Genomic DNA, 15,576 nt, shown 5'->3' on the forward strand with positions numbered 1-15,576 from the left:
CCCTCATCCTACCCAGTCTACTTTTCCCTTCAGATTTTAAATCTTATTCTTTTACTGAGAGGTCAAAGAGATTTCTTTAATGAGTCAATGTCTTTAGCACTGGTAAAAATTATAAAAAAGGGCTTATTGCCAAACCAATTAGTGACATGTGAAGTCAAACCAATTAGTGACAGAAGAAGAGAAGAAACAAAACTTACTGCCCAGTTTCAGAAGTAAAAACAAATACCCAATTTGTGTCCAGGGATACAGTTACAAAGCAGAATATACTGTACTTAAAAATCAACAACAATCATCCTCACTACAGAAAGAAAGTACATTTTATATAACAGCCTGGTTGGTTTATAAAAGCTATTTACATATAGGGACATATGAATTGAGATATTAAAAATCATAGACTCTGGCTCAGTCAATAACTTAATTTAAAAATTTGGACAAAAGTCAGACCAAGCAAATTCAGGTTAGCTTTACAGACAGACATATCACTTTATAACATGTTTTTGTCTTCAAGATACTGATCTAGAGACAACAAGTTTAACTCATTTTACACTGTCTTATAGGTAAAACAAAGTTCCTATTTACCTGTCCCTTAGCAAAGCCACAGAGAAGTCTTGAGCAGTCATTGTTGATACTGAGGGCAGAGATAGCTCCATACTGACCTCCAACACTAGTGCTACCCAAGCAGAGTCGCAAAGCTTGATTCTGATCTAAAGAAAGCAATTGATAAAATCAAGTGAAAGAAATAAAGGGGTGACTAAATATGTACATAGCATAGGCTTGTTTTCAAACACTTTGAGGTAGTAAGAATCAAAAGAATCAAATGAAGTTATGTTCATCTTAAAATATATTTATTGAGCACCTACTAGACAGTGGGCATTGAATTAGACACTAAGAATGCAGAAAAAACAATAACTACAAGGAAGCATAATACAAAACTTGCTAATGTTAAAAAAATACTAAGAAAACTGTATCTCTTGGAACAACCAACTAACTTTCATTCTAGAACTGTATTTTTTGCTATTTTTAGAATGCAAGGTACATGAAATACCACCTTTTACAGCAGATTTAAAACTTCAAAAATCAAAATTTATTTGCAGTTTGGCTAAAATTTACATTTATATTATCCCTGAAGGAAAAGATTTACCAGGCAAATGAACAGTATAAATAAAATCATAGGGTATGTTTAAACAACTTAAGAAAATTTTCAAGCATCAACAGCTGATATGCTAAAAGCAAATAATTCAAATCTCTACTAAATTAAGTTACTTAAGGGCAAGGATTCTGCCATCATCACCTCTGATTTCTCTAGGAAGCATTTGGATATTACTAAACTTTATTATCTAATAATTAGAAGAAATTCCTCTAGGGCTTCCCCTGCTGCTGGCACTAAGTCACATCAGTCGTGTCCGACTCTGTGCAACCCCATAGACGGCAGCCCACCAGGCTCCCCCGTCCCTGGGATTCTCCAGGCAAGAACACTGGAGTGGGTTGCCATTGCCTTCTCCAGGGCTTCTCCTAGGCAGTGCTTATTTTATATTATATAGAGCTCATTATTGTACCCACTTGAAAACAATGAAATAAAAATTTTAAACATAAAGCATGTCTACAAACTTTTTTTGGGGGGGATGGGGAGGGGAACACCAAACTTTAATTGTTTTTTTGGGGGGGTGGGGTGAGGAGGGGAACACCATACTTGCACAATCAGGAGTTCTCTTAACTCCCCCAGTAATTGTGTGTGCTTCCCTTCACTATCTATGTGCGACTTTTTGGAGGTAAATACATCTTACTCCCACTCCTAGACTATGACCTATCTAAGGGCTGAGATCATGAGAGAATTAACATCCCCAGAATGCCTACGGCAGTGCCTTGCACACAGAAGGCATCTGACAATCATCTTAATAGATGCCATATTTACAAATCTTCCTCCCATAAAGGTAAACCCAGTTATCATCAGACAGAGCCTAAAGACATTCATTCCCAAATGCAGGGAATAATACTAGGTAAGCCCTTTTGCCCATCCAAAGTGAATACTGTAAGGATATTTTTCTGTGTTCACAAGCAGGCTTAAATAGCAATCCCCACCCTCCCCAGGAGTTCTGACACAATTAATGTCACAATTAATTAACTGTCTCAGTTCTGACACAATTAGTGGCTGTATCCAGCACACAGAAAATATTTGATGTTTTATGATGTCACTTTAGATCTTAGCCTTCCAAGATGAACATTTGAAAAGGAATAAAATTCATAATATACAAGGTCTGATGTGAAGTCCTATGTTTATTCACATCTAAAATTATCATAAGAACAGATTTTTTCCTGATTTGCTTCCATCCTTACATATATTTTCCTCCCTTTTCCAGTTTAATCCAAACTATTAAAATTGCCTTTTTCCTGACTCTAAATATGACATCACATTTTACTTTGCTCTACTGAATTGCATGCCTAATAGTGTTTTCCATGATCCTTATTTTGTCAGGGCTACTTTATACAGTCAGTAGATGATCCTTATACCCTGTTCTGCAAATTGTCAAGATTCACTGGTTGGGCAACAGTGTTGTATACATACTACCATTGTGTGTCATGTGAGCAGTCCAACAAATGGACTGAAAAAGTAAGAGGACAGAGACAGAAATTCTGCACCAGTCTCAAAAAGTCCATTTAGCCTGGCTGTCTGCCCTCTAGGTCAGAGTAGTGTCAGAACAGCATCTTGCTAAGATCTTTGTAGTCCCTGCTTTGATATCCAAACTACACAGTTCTGATTGACCAGTACTTAAAGACACTAACTATTGCTTTAACAAAGTTCTTACTTTAAATTTGACTATTTAAGTACTCTTATAACTTAGGGATCACCAATTCAATGGACATGAGTTTGAGTAAACTCCGGGAGTTGCTGATGGACAGGGAGGCAGGCCTGGCGTGCTGCAGTCCATGGGGTCGCAAAGAGTCGGACACAACTGAACGACTGAACTAAACTGGTAATTCAGGGAAAGTAAGCATAGGAGAATTTAAGAGTATGACAAAATAGAGACTAATGGTACCATTAAGAAAAAGAAGTAAAGAGGGAAGGAAAAAGACACAACTAACCTCTACATTAAAAACGCAGAAATGATTCTTTTTCTGACTGTACTAAAAACTAGCTAAGACAGGGACCAAATTGTCAACAGTGTTCACTCCTAAAATATGTACCAAAATTATATCCCACAGGACTCTGCTAATGAAGACTGTCAATTTTTTCCCCTTGACTTTTACAATGTATTCATTATCTTTACAATGTCCCTTTATAAGGTAGCATGGCTGTGAGGTAATGGACAGTGCATAAAATGTAATATAGTTTAACTCCACAAGGATACTTATCAATTCTTATTGGTGTCATTATACATTCTGTATTTATGGTGCCATATTAACAAACCTATGCAATTTAAACTAAAATCGGAAAAGACAGAATTTCTGTGGAAAGAAGAAAGCAGGGTCTTATTGAAGAGGTTTCTTCTACTAGAACATGCTGTAGTCCAGATTTTTCTAGACTATTCTGGGGAAAGGTACTTGGTGAAGACAAACATAAAACCTCTTTCAAACAATATCTAAAGTTACACAGAAGGAACAAAAGGACCCGAACAGAAATAAGAAAGGTGAAAATCAGAGCTTTCCATGTTCTACTCCTCCAATGGGGCTCTTGAGGGAAAAAAAAAATGCAATGAGACTACCGTTTTTCCTATAAGCTTCACAGAGTTGGTACAGAGCTTAAATTTTGTAAATGCCTATGAAAAATATGAAAACTATCCAATGATACACATGCAAAGAATTATTTTAATGATAATAAGCAGCTTATCAATTAAGAGAACTCAAAGCCCAGATACCACAAAAAGCACATCTAAATTGACAGTGCAATGAATTACATCTATTTCTTTATTAGTATACCTTTCAAAATACACTTTACTTAGGGTTGACCTCAGCATATTCCAGGCTTAAGAGTAATGGACTAAGTAACAAAGAAAAGCCATAAATAACATATAAAGTCTACAATAGCCATAAAATCTAAATTTGAACATACTTCAAGAATTTCTGCTCTTTCCACATACCAAAATTAACCTAATGCTCTATTTCTTCACCCCTAATTTAACTACTCCCTAAAGACCATCAAAGAAGGAAATACCTAAATCCTAAAAAGGATCAAAATCAAATTATATGCATTCAGCTCTACTTTTATCACCAGTATTCACCATTCTTCAATACTACTCCTTTGTGCACATTAAAATATTCTCTAAGACCAAAGAAGAAGAAGAAAAGAGAGATTAGGAAACATTTTTCATCAATGTTCATAAAACAGCAGAAGCACTGTATCTGACCATCTAACACACACAGAATTAAAGCTCTCCATTCCCTCTTTAATCTTACTGACTAAAGCCCAGGATACACTGACTCCCCACAGATAACTGGCTATTTTCTAGAATGCAGATGCTTAGGAAGAGTCAATTGTATTCATTTCCAAATCTGTTCATGCCACTATAAATACCACTGCACTTAAAAAATGTTAATTCAACAGTATGTCAACTGATGAAATAAGTGGAAAAGAGCAAGCTGCTATTTCTATGACCGCTGTTTTAGAACCTGGTAAAGATGAGCTGCTCTAAATAACTGTCATGAAGTAAGGTATGGACATGCTAACTGCAGAAAACTGAAAAGTTCTATGAAAATCTAAAATTTGCACACCTCGAGTGATTCACAGGTACCTAAGCTTTTACCTCTTTTGTTTAATTAAAAGTACAAATTTTGCATGACCCATCACTGATGCAACTTGTGCCAGAAAAGGATACTGCAGACCGCCAACTGGTAGAAAGAAACTCAAACAGTTTTGGACTGTATAAAAGATTAGAGGAGAAATGAATATTTATTTTCATTTAAAATAAAATATTGAAGGTATGCATATATTTGTAATTTTTAACAATTCTCTAACCAATTTCAATTAGCTGGTTCTTTTCAATAAGCATTTCATAAGAGGGTATCAACTGTAATTGATAACATTCTCTTTCAACAATAAAAAGGTCAAAAGAAAAAGAGTCACTCATGCAAATCAAAATTACTATACCTTTTCCTTTGAATCCATGGAGAAAAGATCAAAAGAAAGAGAAAAGCGAGAAATCAGTTCAAAAGTTCAGAGAAAATACAGGTAAAATTTCAAGAGTATAAGTGGTAAACTTTAGTTATCTGTGAGAATGATACTAAATGTGACTAAATGATATGTCTAGCATTTATAGTTAGCTATTGATTATGGAAATAGAAAAAATTCATAATATCCAAATTTTAGCACAGTAAATCCAAGTCCATTAAATTTGATAAAAACAATTTCAAAAAGATAATCCACTAAGGTACACTAACAACTCAAAAAATGAAAAACTAAAGGGCCTTAGGATAGGGATAGATTTCTGCCGCTGCTGCTGCTAAGTCACTTCAGTCGTGTCCGACTCTGTGCGACCCCACAGACGGCAGCCCACCAGGCTCCCCCGTCCCTGGGATTCTCCAGGCAAGAACACTGGAGTGGGCTGCCGTTTCCTTCTCCAATGCATGAAAGTGAAAAGTGAAAGTGAAGTCGCTCAGTCGTGTCCGACTCTGTGCGATCCCATAGACGGCAGCCCACTAGGCTCCCCCGTCCCTGGGATTCTCCAGGCAAGAACACTGGAGTGGGCTGCCATTTCCTTCTCCAATGCATGAAAGTGAAAAGTGAAAGTGAAGTCGCTCAGTCATGTCCGACTCTTCACGACCCCATGGAATGCTACAGCCCACCAGGCTCCTCTGCCCATGGGATTTTTCCAGGCAAGAGTACTGGAATGGGTTGACATTGCCTTCTCTGCATAATTAGGTAAGAACCAAGATATCACATACCTTTACTTCCTTAAGAATAGGAATTTTACATCATGCTTAAAAAGCTTACAATGATTACTATTCTAATGACCCAGGCCTTCATTCCAAAGAGAATCTAATGGTACTGAAACAAGTTCTTCCTGCTGCACTTTTTCCTATGATCAACAAAGATGTTTAGAAGATCAGATTTAACCCAGACCTCAAATCTAGACACTTAGCATTATTACTCTGCCATTTGTTCCTGACTTTCAAGCAAATTTTAATCCATTTGTTAAAACTCATTGTCCAGATATCTGATTCCTACAAAAATAATAAGCAAAATTTATTAACTGAATGATTAAAAATCCAAACCATAACTAGAATGTTATGATTCTTTCTCAAAATGCTCATTATGGCATACTTTCTTTTTCATGAGACTTTAATGAAAGATTACTGTTTCATCAAATCCACAAGAAAGTTGCTCGGGTCTATAAAAAGTAGAAAGCAGACCCAAGGAAATTAAGGAGACAGCAATGAAAGACAATGTACTCTTCTTCTCCCCTGTTAGCTTTTTATTTTTAAAAGACTTCATTTTAATTTGTTGCAGTGAATTCTACATGGGTTTGATTATAAGCAGGCACATATTCTTAGAACCTTGGGGGGTAAGGAAGAGATATTAAAGCAGATAGAGCTGAGAGAGAGTACTGGTAAGTGGGAACAAAAATAAACATGTTCTGCTGATAGATAAACATATGCATTATATTCTATCCTCGTTCATCTTAGTTCTCGCATTCTTTCCTTTTTGTATCTTGGAATTTGCCTCCATTTCTCTCAGAACAGGTGAACAACTTGGAGGGGGTGGAAACATACTGATCTTAGGATTCAGTATACTTTGATTCTGAATTTGATTCTGTACATGTCACTTAACCTCTCCAGTTCTCAAACACCTCATATGTAAATAAGGTGACTAACTAAAAGTCCTTTCAATATTCTTTCCCAAAATTCTATCAATTGAATACCAACCCTGCCCTCATAGGAGAACAAGCATTCTTATACCTGACAGGAGAGCAAGTTGGTAAAACTTGCCTAACTTGCAGGAGGCAGTTAGGCAATATACATCAGAAGCATTTAAAATGTTCATACCCTGACATAAGCAAGTCTACTTTTAGGAATTTGTCTGAAAGAAGTAATCATGTGCACAAAAAATTGCAGTTACAAAGATGGTCATCACTCTATTTTTTTGTTTAGAAACAACCTAAATGTGTTATAGTAGAAAATGATTGATTAAATGGTGAATCCATTTAACAGGATACATGCAGCCATTAAAAATGATGTTACACAGAAACGGACTCACAGAAAATAAACTTATGGTTACTAAAGGGGAGGGATAAATAGATACAAACTACTGTATGTAAAATAGATAAACAACACAATCCTGTATATCACAGGGAACTATATTCAGTATCCTGTAATTAACCACAAAGGAAAAGAATATGAGAAAGAATATATATGTGTGTATACGTGGGTGCGTGGGTGGGTGTGTGTGTATATATATATATATATATATATACACACACACATGAATTGTATCACATTGATGTACACCAGAAACTAACCCAACACTATAAATCAACCATACTTAAATTTAAAAAAAGCTAATAACACAGGAAAAAAGATATTACAGATGATTTTAATAATTACATAGAAAAAAGTTCATTATAATGAAAAAGCAGGTTACAAATTAACATGATCCAATTTAGGGGGTGCACATATGTATAAATATGTACAGGGAAAAAGATTACAAGGTCATATAAAATTTTAGGAATTATTTCTGGATGGCAGATTTTGGTTTATCCTCAATCATTTGCTCATCTAAATTTATTATGAACACATATTATGGAATAAGGGAAATTATTAAAGAATCAATTCTAAAGTTCTCTCTAGAGAATTGTATTTTTTGTTTCCATTCTTCTCATCCCTAGACAAAAATTCGTATCCATCACCTTTGAAAAGACTAGATGTTAAAATCACATGATGAATAGGCTTCTGATATAATAGAAAACTTGGAAGTCAAATTATTCAAAAACAAAGGAAAATGACTAGTTATTCACTCATGATAAAGACACAAGGCCCACAAAGATCAAATTATGGTTCTGCTATTAAAGTGTTCCCAGGTGTTCCATAAACAATATTCTGTAGCATCCTTACTAAAATACAGTGTCATCAGGAATTCCATTTGAGAGAGTTCCAAAAGCTTTAAAAATCCGTGAGAACACTAAAAATGACAGGAAAACATTTTCTAGTAGTATTTAAACAGAACAAAATGTTTCGCTCATAGTACTGAGGGCAAAAGCAAAGAAAGATGAAAAATCAGAGTTATTTAGTCTCACGGAGGGGAAAAAAATGAAAATACTTAGGATTATCACATACTATAAAAATAAAACTAACAAAGTTCTCGTCTCAACCCAAAAAATAAAGTGATTATGAGCTAAAAAGCTTTCAGTTTAGAGGGATTTACAATGTAAATGAAAAAACCTTACTGTCAGTTAAGAGTTACTGAAAATGACTGAGAAAGCCTGGAAATCTTTCCCTGAAGATCTTTTCAAATACTTACTACTCAGATATGATTTAGAATAAAAAAATTAAAAAAAAAAAATTACCATCACCACAAACCAGAGGCAGACAAAATGACAAACCTTGTCACTCTCAACTTTACGTTCTTTTTGTCTAGGTCTGCAGAGAGTCAAATGGTGTATATGATATGGTATGATAGCTTATACATTCATAAAGAAGAAAGTAAACTTGCAATGAACAACAAAATGAAGCTGAGTCAAGCGATTTTTAACTATAAAAATGCTGACTGCTACCCTTCAAGTTTTTCTGGCATTTTTCAGAAAAATAAAGTTTACTATAAAAACTGTGATTAAGAGACATTATCTTTTAAAAAATTCAAAATACTTAATATTTAAAATAAGCGGCTAGAAAATTTACCAAATATTAAGGCCAATCCATGAGATGTACCCACTGCTATCAAACTGGATACTGCCTGAAAACAAAAGAGAAGATTATATTCTAAAACATTACATCAAGGATCTTGAAATAATCAGAATTAACTTTGTTGGTCTTTCCTCTAGACACAAGATAACATACCAACTACTATAAATACGGAAAATTTCATCTAGGAGGCAAAATGCAAGATAAAACACAGAACATCTTATTTCCTGGCATCCCTCTAAATTTACTCTAAGGGTAACAATACTAAAATATCGTATGTTCAACATTATAGGCAAAAACATGCCACTTAACTTCCTCTAAGGCAATTTAAAATAAAAAAAGTTCAAGGGTCCAGACAAAGTAAAGGCACTTATGCTACCCAACCAAGAGCCTCTTATAAGGTGTGGGAAAAGGACAGGAAAGACCTTCCCCAGCTCATTCACAAGAGCCAAAAGGCGCCAGAAATACGCAAAACTCAGCCCACTTCCCTCACCAACTGACTAATGAGAGAGCTACAGGAGGCAGCTGGAAATAGTTGAAAATAGAAAAGAGGGCACTAGTGTGCTTTCAATATCCCCAAGTTCTCTATAATCACCCCCACAGATTTACTATTTGGCAAGCTCGGCAATGGAGTTCAGAGCTGTTAAATGTACTATTTACCACAAAGTGATTTTACTGAACACTGTTTCCACTCCCTATAACCAAAAGGAGGTCAAGTCACAGAAGGAGCAAATGTACTTGGGCAGGATAGTACCACATAAAATAAATCTGGAAATGGGCTAATCAGCATTCCATTATCTGCATCTCAAAAAACAAAACTGAAGAGTAACAATACACTAGAAAGAAAGAGAATATTCAACGCAAATAAATTTTAAATGATTACCTACAGTAAATGACATATGAATTTATTCTCATAAAATGTATGTAATAACTGAGTATCAGAAGAATAAATCTAAGAAAACCTGGTAATAGAAAGCTTACCTTTGAAAGATTATTTAAAGTATACTTACAATTGCTGTAGGCAAGCCAGCATCTACTTTGTCCTAAATAAAAAAAAAAAAGTATTTGAAAAGATATTTCCACTTTTAAACAAAAAAAAAAAATGGTATAAGGCCCTCTCTTTACATATATAATTCAGACAAGAGGTGGAATCATCACTTTTGCCCCCAACTACATAATTTTAGCACTGATGTTACAGCTTAGGATAGTGATTCTCAAAAGTCAAGGAGCATTAGAATCACCTGGAATATCTGTTAAAATGCAGATCCCTAACTACACTGCTAGAACTAGATTCCAAGTCAGTAGGTCTGGGATAGTCCCCAGGAAACTGCTTTTTCTTAGGAAATTTTTATGCAATGGACACATTTTACAAAATCACTATCTTAAGATATCTCCATTATCTTTGGTAATCATAAAATGATAAATACACTTTAAAGTTAATTTAAGTCCATTTTAAATATAATCCCATGTCATATTACTTTGAGGAGGATTCCAAAATTAAACAACAAAGTTCACAACTCCAAAAGTTTCATCTCTCCTAAGTGTTCTCCAGGAACAGACTACAAGGCTATGATGGTCAACACCCTAGGAAGCCCTAATAACATCACTATCCACATGGCTGAAGGCATTACTAAATAGCCATTCAGAGGAGATACCCCAAAATATAACTAGCTTTACATGTTAATAAACCAACCATCACAGAAAAGCATACAATTTAAATTGAGCTGGTAATCCAAAATTAGAAAAACAAGGTATGAAGACTGTCACAAGAAAAGCAGTTTTCATTTTAACATACCAAAGGAGCTCAGCCATGGCAATGAAATAAGAACAGAATGCAAACACTCTGGGATTTATTAGAATTTTTCCCTCCTCTTCAAGAGAAAAGAGAAACCCTTTTAAATAACAGATTTATCTAATCATTGTTCAATGTCTGAGTTTTAGTTCAGTCTCCATTATTCAAAATATTTTTAAAACTGCACAGGTGGGTCAAATGACTGTTCTGGTTCATCTTGATTTTGAAAGGAATGAATTTCATCACCTACATAAGGATTAAATTCAGAAAACGTCATGGAAATGTAATCCTCAACAGGTGGTTCCCATTCTAGCAAATATGAGTTACTCTCCACCTAAAAGAGGAAGGACAATTGCCCAGGTTTCCTCCATTGCTTGCCTATCTCTCTATTTAAATTGACTTCATGATATATGAGCGGGGCCAGGGTATACCAAATGCCCACAGAGAACACTTCCTTTTTTGTTGTTTTGGGGGTTTTTTGTTTGTTTGTTCTGGTTTTTTTGCAGGGGTGGGGGAGGTTCTGCAATAAGAGCTTTCACTGATAAACCTAAAAATTACAATGTGGCTATGGTGTCATGATTCACTTCTGTATTAATCTCTTACACTCATAAAAAATAAAACTTTGTCCAAATTGAATATGCAAAACACTAATTAAACTCCATGAAAAGAACATAAAAACATATCAAAGTTCCTGGGATATGAATCACTATTATCAACATCATTATTATTACTATTATTTACAGAATCTATATATTGAATTCAGAAAACCAAAACCTAAAGACTATGTGAAACTTAGTCTTGGCCTTTGGCCTTGAGGCCAAAGGAAAATTTGATAAACATACCAGAATCAGCATCTCTTGTCTTAATGGACTATTAAATATTTTTGCACTAATTCAGTGCTCCAAACCATTTTCAAAACAGACACAGATACTCTGTTCCAGCCATTACACACTGGCCACTTTCACCAATACCACCCCCGTTTCACAACAAAGGCAGCACTAGACTTGGAGCCAAAAACCCCCAATTTTGAGTAATTGCTCTGCTATCTTCTAACCCAATGATGTAAGACAAGTTAACATCACCTCTCTGAGTCCGTCTTCTCATTTGTAAAATAGGATATGGCTTTCCCTACTTTCAAAGCTGTAAGAGTATATGAAATAAGGTACATGAAAAGACTTTTGTGAATTATAAAAACATCACTCAGTTGTAAAAGATTCTGATCAATCATTCCTCCATATGAAAACACTAAAAAAAAAAAAAAAATCACTCCACCTCAACCAAATACACAAGATGGCAACTAAACTGAAAAGGAATTTAAAGAAAAGGCAGATAGTGTTTCTTTTAGGCTTGCTGCCATATTTCATTTAGGCACACCCGAGACTCCGGGCAGACCTTTATTTCATGGCTGCACTAATTTCTATGTCAAGATGTGTAGCTATGTCTTATGAGTCAAAAATAATCACACAAAACCCATGAAAGCCAGGTTCTGTTTTTCTTAAGCCTCGGGCCAAGAGAAGTGCCGCGCTGTGTTTTACGCTCATTCCTGCTTCATTATGCCATTGCAGGCTATAAAGCTGGGGAGAGAACAAAATACTTACAGCTGCAGACACTATCTGGGCAGAAATCCCCTTCAAAAGTGAATGTCGCATAACTGATCCATGGAGCGAAAAAGAATCAGGTAATCTCTTCTTTCTTTAAGGAAAAAAAAAAGGAAAACGTTTAAGAACAGAAAATAAAAACTGAAAAGGCAAGGTCTTTAAAGCTTTGAAAGAAGAAAAAGTAAATAAAAACAAGAAAAGCAGAAAGCAATACTGTATTAATTTGTTAGCTCTGTTTTCTGAAGAGGTATAAAATCTAACAGTCTCACATTAAAATGTTATATTAAATTTACACTGAACCTCAGAGAAGCACAGCAGGAAAATGAATAAAGCCACCATCTCTTCTTCACAGATTCAACCTATTCCTTGCTCACCTTAATAACTACAGCAAAAGGCTCTGCTACTCACCAGAAGGTCGCCTATAGAGAAGCCCTGCTTACAGGTCTACATCACCTCAGCTGCCTTCCACCTCTGCAACCATTCCTGCCCTACTGTTGTCTCTAACGACCCTCTCATTCTCCCAACCAACTGCCTCAAATTTCCTATTCATTACTCATTCTCTGATGCTCCTACTAACAGCTCCTTTCACTTACCCTACTCATCACTGTACAAAAAATACTTCTTTACGCTTTTACCAAACACTGAACACCTACTCGATATGACTAAAAGTATGTTCTGGGGATACAAGAACAAAAAGCTCAAAGTTCCCACTCTCGAGGATCTCATATCCTAGCTAGAGGGACTAATGAGTAACTCACTCAAATTAAAGGATAAATGTTAGAAAAGAAAAATGAATAAAGTGTGACAGAAACAAAATAAAGAGTTTAATTCTGTTTATTAAGGGGATATCAGGGACAACTATAGAAAAGAGAAGACATCTGATCTGGCCTTGATGGATAACTAGGAGTCTGTCGGACAAAAGAAAAAGCACAAGCAAAAATATGAAGATGTAATGGTGTACAGTGTGTGGGGGGAGTGTGGGTACACAAAAGGCATGGGCCAGGAGGCAGAAGTGGGAGTGCTCAGCATTTATGTTAAAATAGTAAGCAGTCTTCAGACTGACACCACGCAAAGCAGTTCGGACATTACTATGAGGGCAAAAAGATGACACCACAGCTTTTAAGCAGGTTAATGACCAAATCATCAAAAACATTTAAGTTACTGTGATTCCATACAAATTTTAGGATTGCTTTTCTGGAAAAATGTCATTGAGATTCTGGTAAGGACTGACCTAAATCTATACATAGGTAGGGGTAGTATGAACATTTTAATTAATCCATGAACATGGAAAAGCTTTCCATCTATTTGTCTTCTTTAATTTCATTTATCAATGTCTTTTACCTTTCAGCGTACAACTCTTTCACCTCCTTGTTCCTAAACTTCTTCCTAAGTACTGCAATGCTTTTGTTGCTGCTGTAAATGTGATTTTTATTATTTTTTATATACTTCACTGTTAGTATATAGAAACACAACTGATCTCAATCAGCCAAAGTAATCTGAAGAAAAAAGAAAAAAGCTGCAGGCATCACACTTTCTGATTTCAAACTGTATTACAAGCTACAGTAACCAAAACAGTATGGTACTAACATTAAAAAAGACATAGATCAATGACCAGAATAGAGCACAGAAATAACCACTTGCATGTACAGTCAACTAATATTTGACAAAGGAGCCAAGAACACTCAATAAGGAGAGAATATTCTCTTCAACAAATGGTGCTAGGAAAACTGGGTAATCACATGCAGAAGAAGGAAATCATATCTCTGTCTTATACCACTCACAAAGATTAAATGGATTAAAGACTTAAACACAAGACTTCAAACCACAAAACTCTTTTGAAAAAGCAAACAGAAAAGCCCCCTGACAGTGGTACTGGCATAGATTTTTTTCGTTATGTATGACACCAAAAGCACAAGCAACAAAAGTGAATATACATATGATATACATAAATACATATATATATATATATATATATAAATTGGACTATATCAAACTAAAAGGCCTCTGCACAGCTTAAGAAGCAATCACAACATAAAAGGCAACTATGGAACAGGGAAAAATATCTGCAAACTCTTAACCCCATAATAACCAATATATAAAAAGAACTCTTACAACTCGGGAGCAAAAAAACCAATGGGCAGAGGACCTAAATAGGTATTCTTCCAAGGAAGACATACAGATGGCCAATAGGTCCATGAAAAGGTGCTCAACATCACTAATTATCAGGGAAATGCAAATGAAAACCACAATGAGATACCACCTCATACCCATTAGTATGGCTATTATCAAAACAATAAAAGATAAGTGTTGGTGGGGATGCAAATAAAAAAGAATCCCTGGACACTGTTGGTAGGGATGTAAATGGTGCAGCCACTATGGAAAATAGCATGAAGGTCCCTCAAAAAATTAAAAATAGAACTACCATGTGATCCAGCAATCCTACTTCTGGGTTTACACCCAAAGGAAAAAAAATCACTACCTTTTAAAAAGCAACTCACAGAAACAGAGACTAGAATAGTGACATCCGGGGGCTGGGGGAAATACAGAGATGCTAGTCAAAGGATATAAACTTACAGTTTTTAGATGAATAAGTTCTGGAGATCTAATGTACAGTGTGATGACTATCGCTAACAACACTGTTAAATACTTGAAAGTTACTAAGAAAGTAGATCTTAGATTTTCTCACTCCAGAAAAAAATTATAATTATGTGAGGTGGTAAAGGTGTTAAGTAACCATTCTGTGCTGATTTAATCATTTCATAATATACACATATCAAAGAATTATACTGTATACCTTAAATCTACACAGTACTGTATATCAATTATATCTCAATAAAGTAGAACAAAGTTCAGTTGTAGAAGAAACTGATGAACAAGTTAATATAACCAGCCCTGGCCCCTATTTCACAAGAGTCGACAACCTAAAGAATACAGCCCTGATACAGGCAAAATTTAAGAAGTTGAAGAAAAATACACTGACAAGTTATCAACATTAAAGTTACACATGAATTCAATAAAGCATTTACATTATGCTTCCTCCACTTCTCTTTCCTTTTCATGTGCTCTCCAAGAATGTGGAAGGTGAAAGCAGCCAAAATGAAGCTATTTAGGGTTAGAAGTTCTTTTCCCAAATCTTTAATCATCTTTGCAAGTCTCCTCTGAACCCATTCCAAGGGAATGAAGAAATGCTGGAGCTGTCCTTAGACAGCGGGAGGAAGGCGGTAGAGGAAGGAGTGGAGGGAACAGAAGGCTGGTGAGGTGATTCCCACCACCTTTCCCACACATCTCCACATTTCCACCACGGACACTGCACCAGGTCTGATGTGTGCGCCCTCTAAAGGCTCTCCTGCTTCTTGG

At 35.5% G+C, this 15,576-nt stretch overlaps 1 protein-coding gene across 5 annotated transcripts in view; it reads right to left on the bottom strand.

Annotated features, from left to right (window-relative positions):
* VPS8 (VPS8 subunit of CORVET complex) overlaps positions 1–15,576 on the bottom strand; it is a 285,565-nt gene that overhangs the window by 251,391 nt on the left and 18,598 nt on the right. For 4 of the 5 annotated variants that reach the window (XM_043473511.1, XM_043473513.1, XM_043473510.1 and 1 more), the window contains 5 exons: positions 12,220–12,313; positions 9,840–9,872; positions 8,827–8,881; positions 5,084–5,089; positions 580–704 (listed from right to left, as the gene is read on the bottom strand). In XM_043473511.1, the coding sequence (XP_043329446.1) occupies positions 580–704; positions 5,084–5,089; positions 8,827–8,881; positions 9,840–9,872; positions 12,220–12,313 (313 nt within the window). The remainder of the gene's footprint in view (positions 1–579; positions 705–5,083; positions 5,090–8,826; positions 8,882–9,839; positions 9,873–12,219; positions 12,314–15,576) is intronic. The other variant, XM_043473512.1, reaches the window with a different exon arrangement.

The sequence above is a fragment of the Cervus canadensis genome, chromosome 7 (assembly GCF_019320065.1).
Source record: "Cervus canadensis isolate Bull #8, Minnesota chromosome 7, ASM1932006v1, whole genome shotgun sequence".
Classification (NCBI taxonomy): Eukaryota; Metazoa; Chordata; class Mammalia; order Artiodactyla; family Cervidae; genus Cervus; species Cervus canadensis.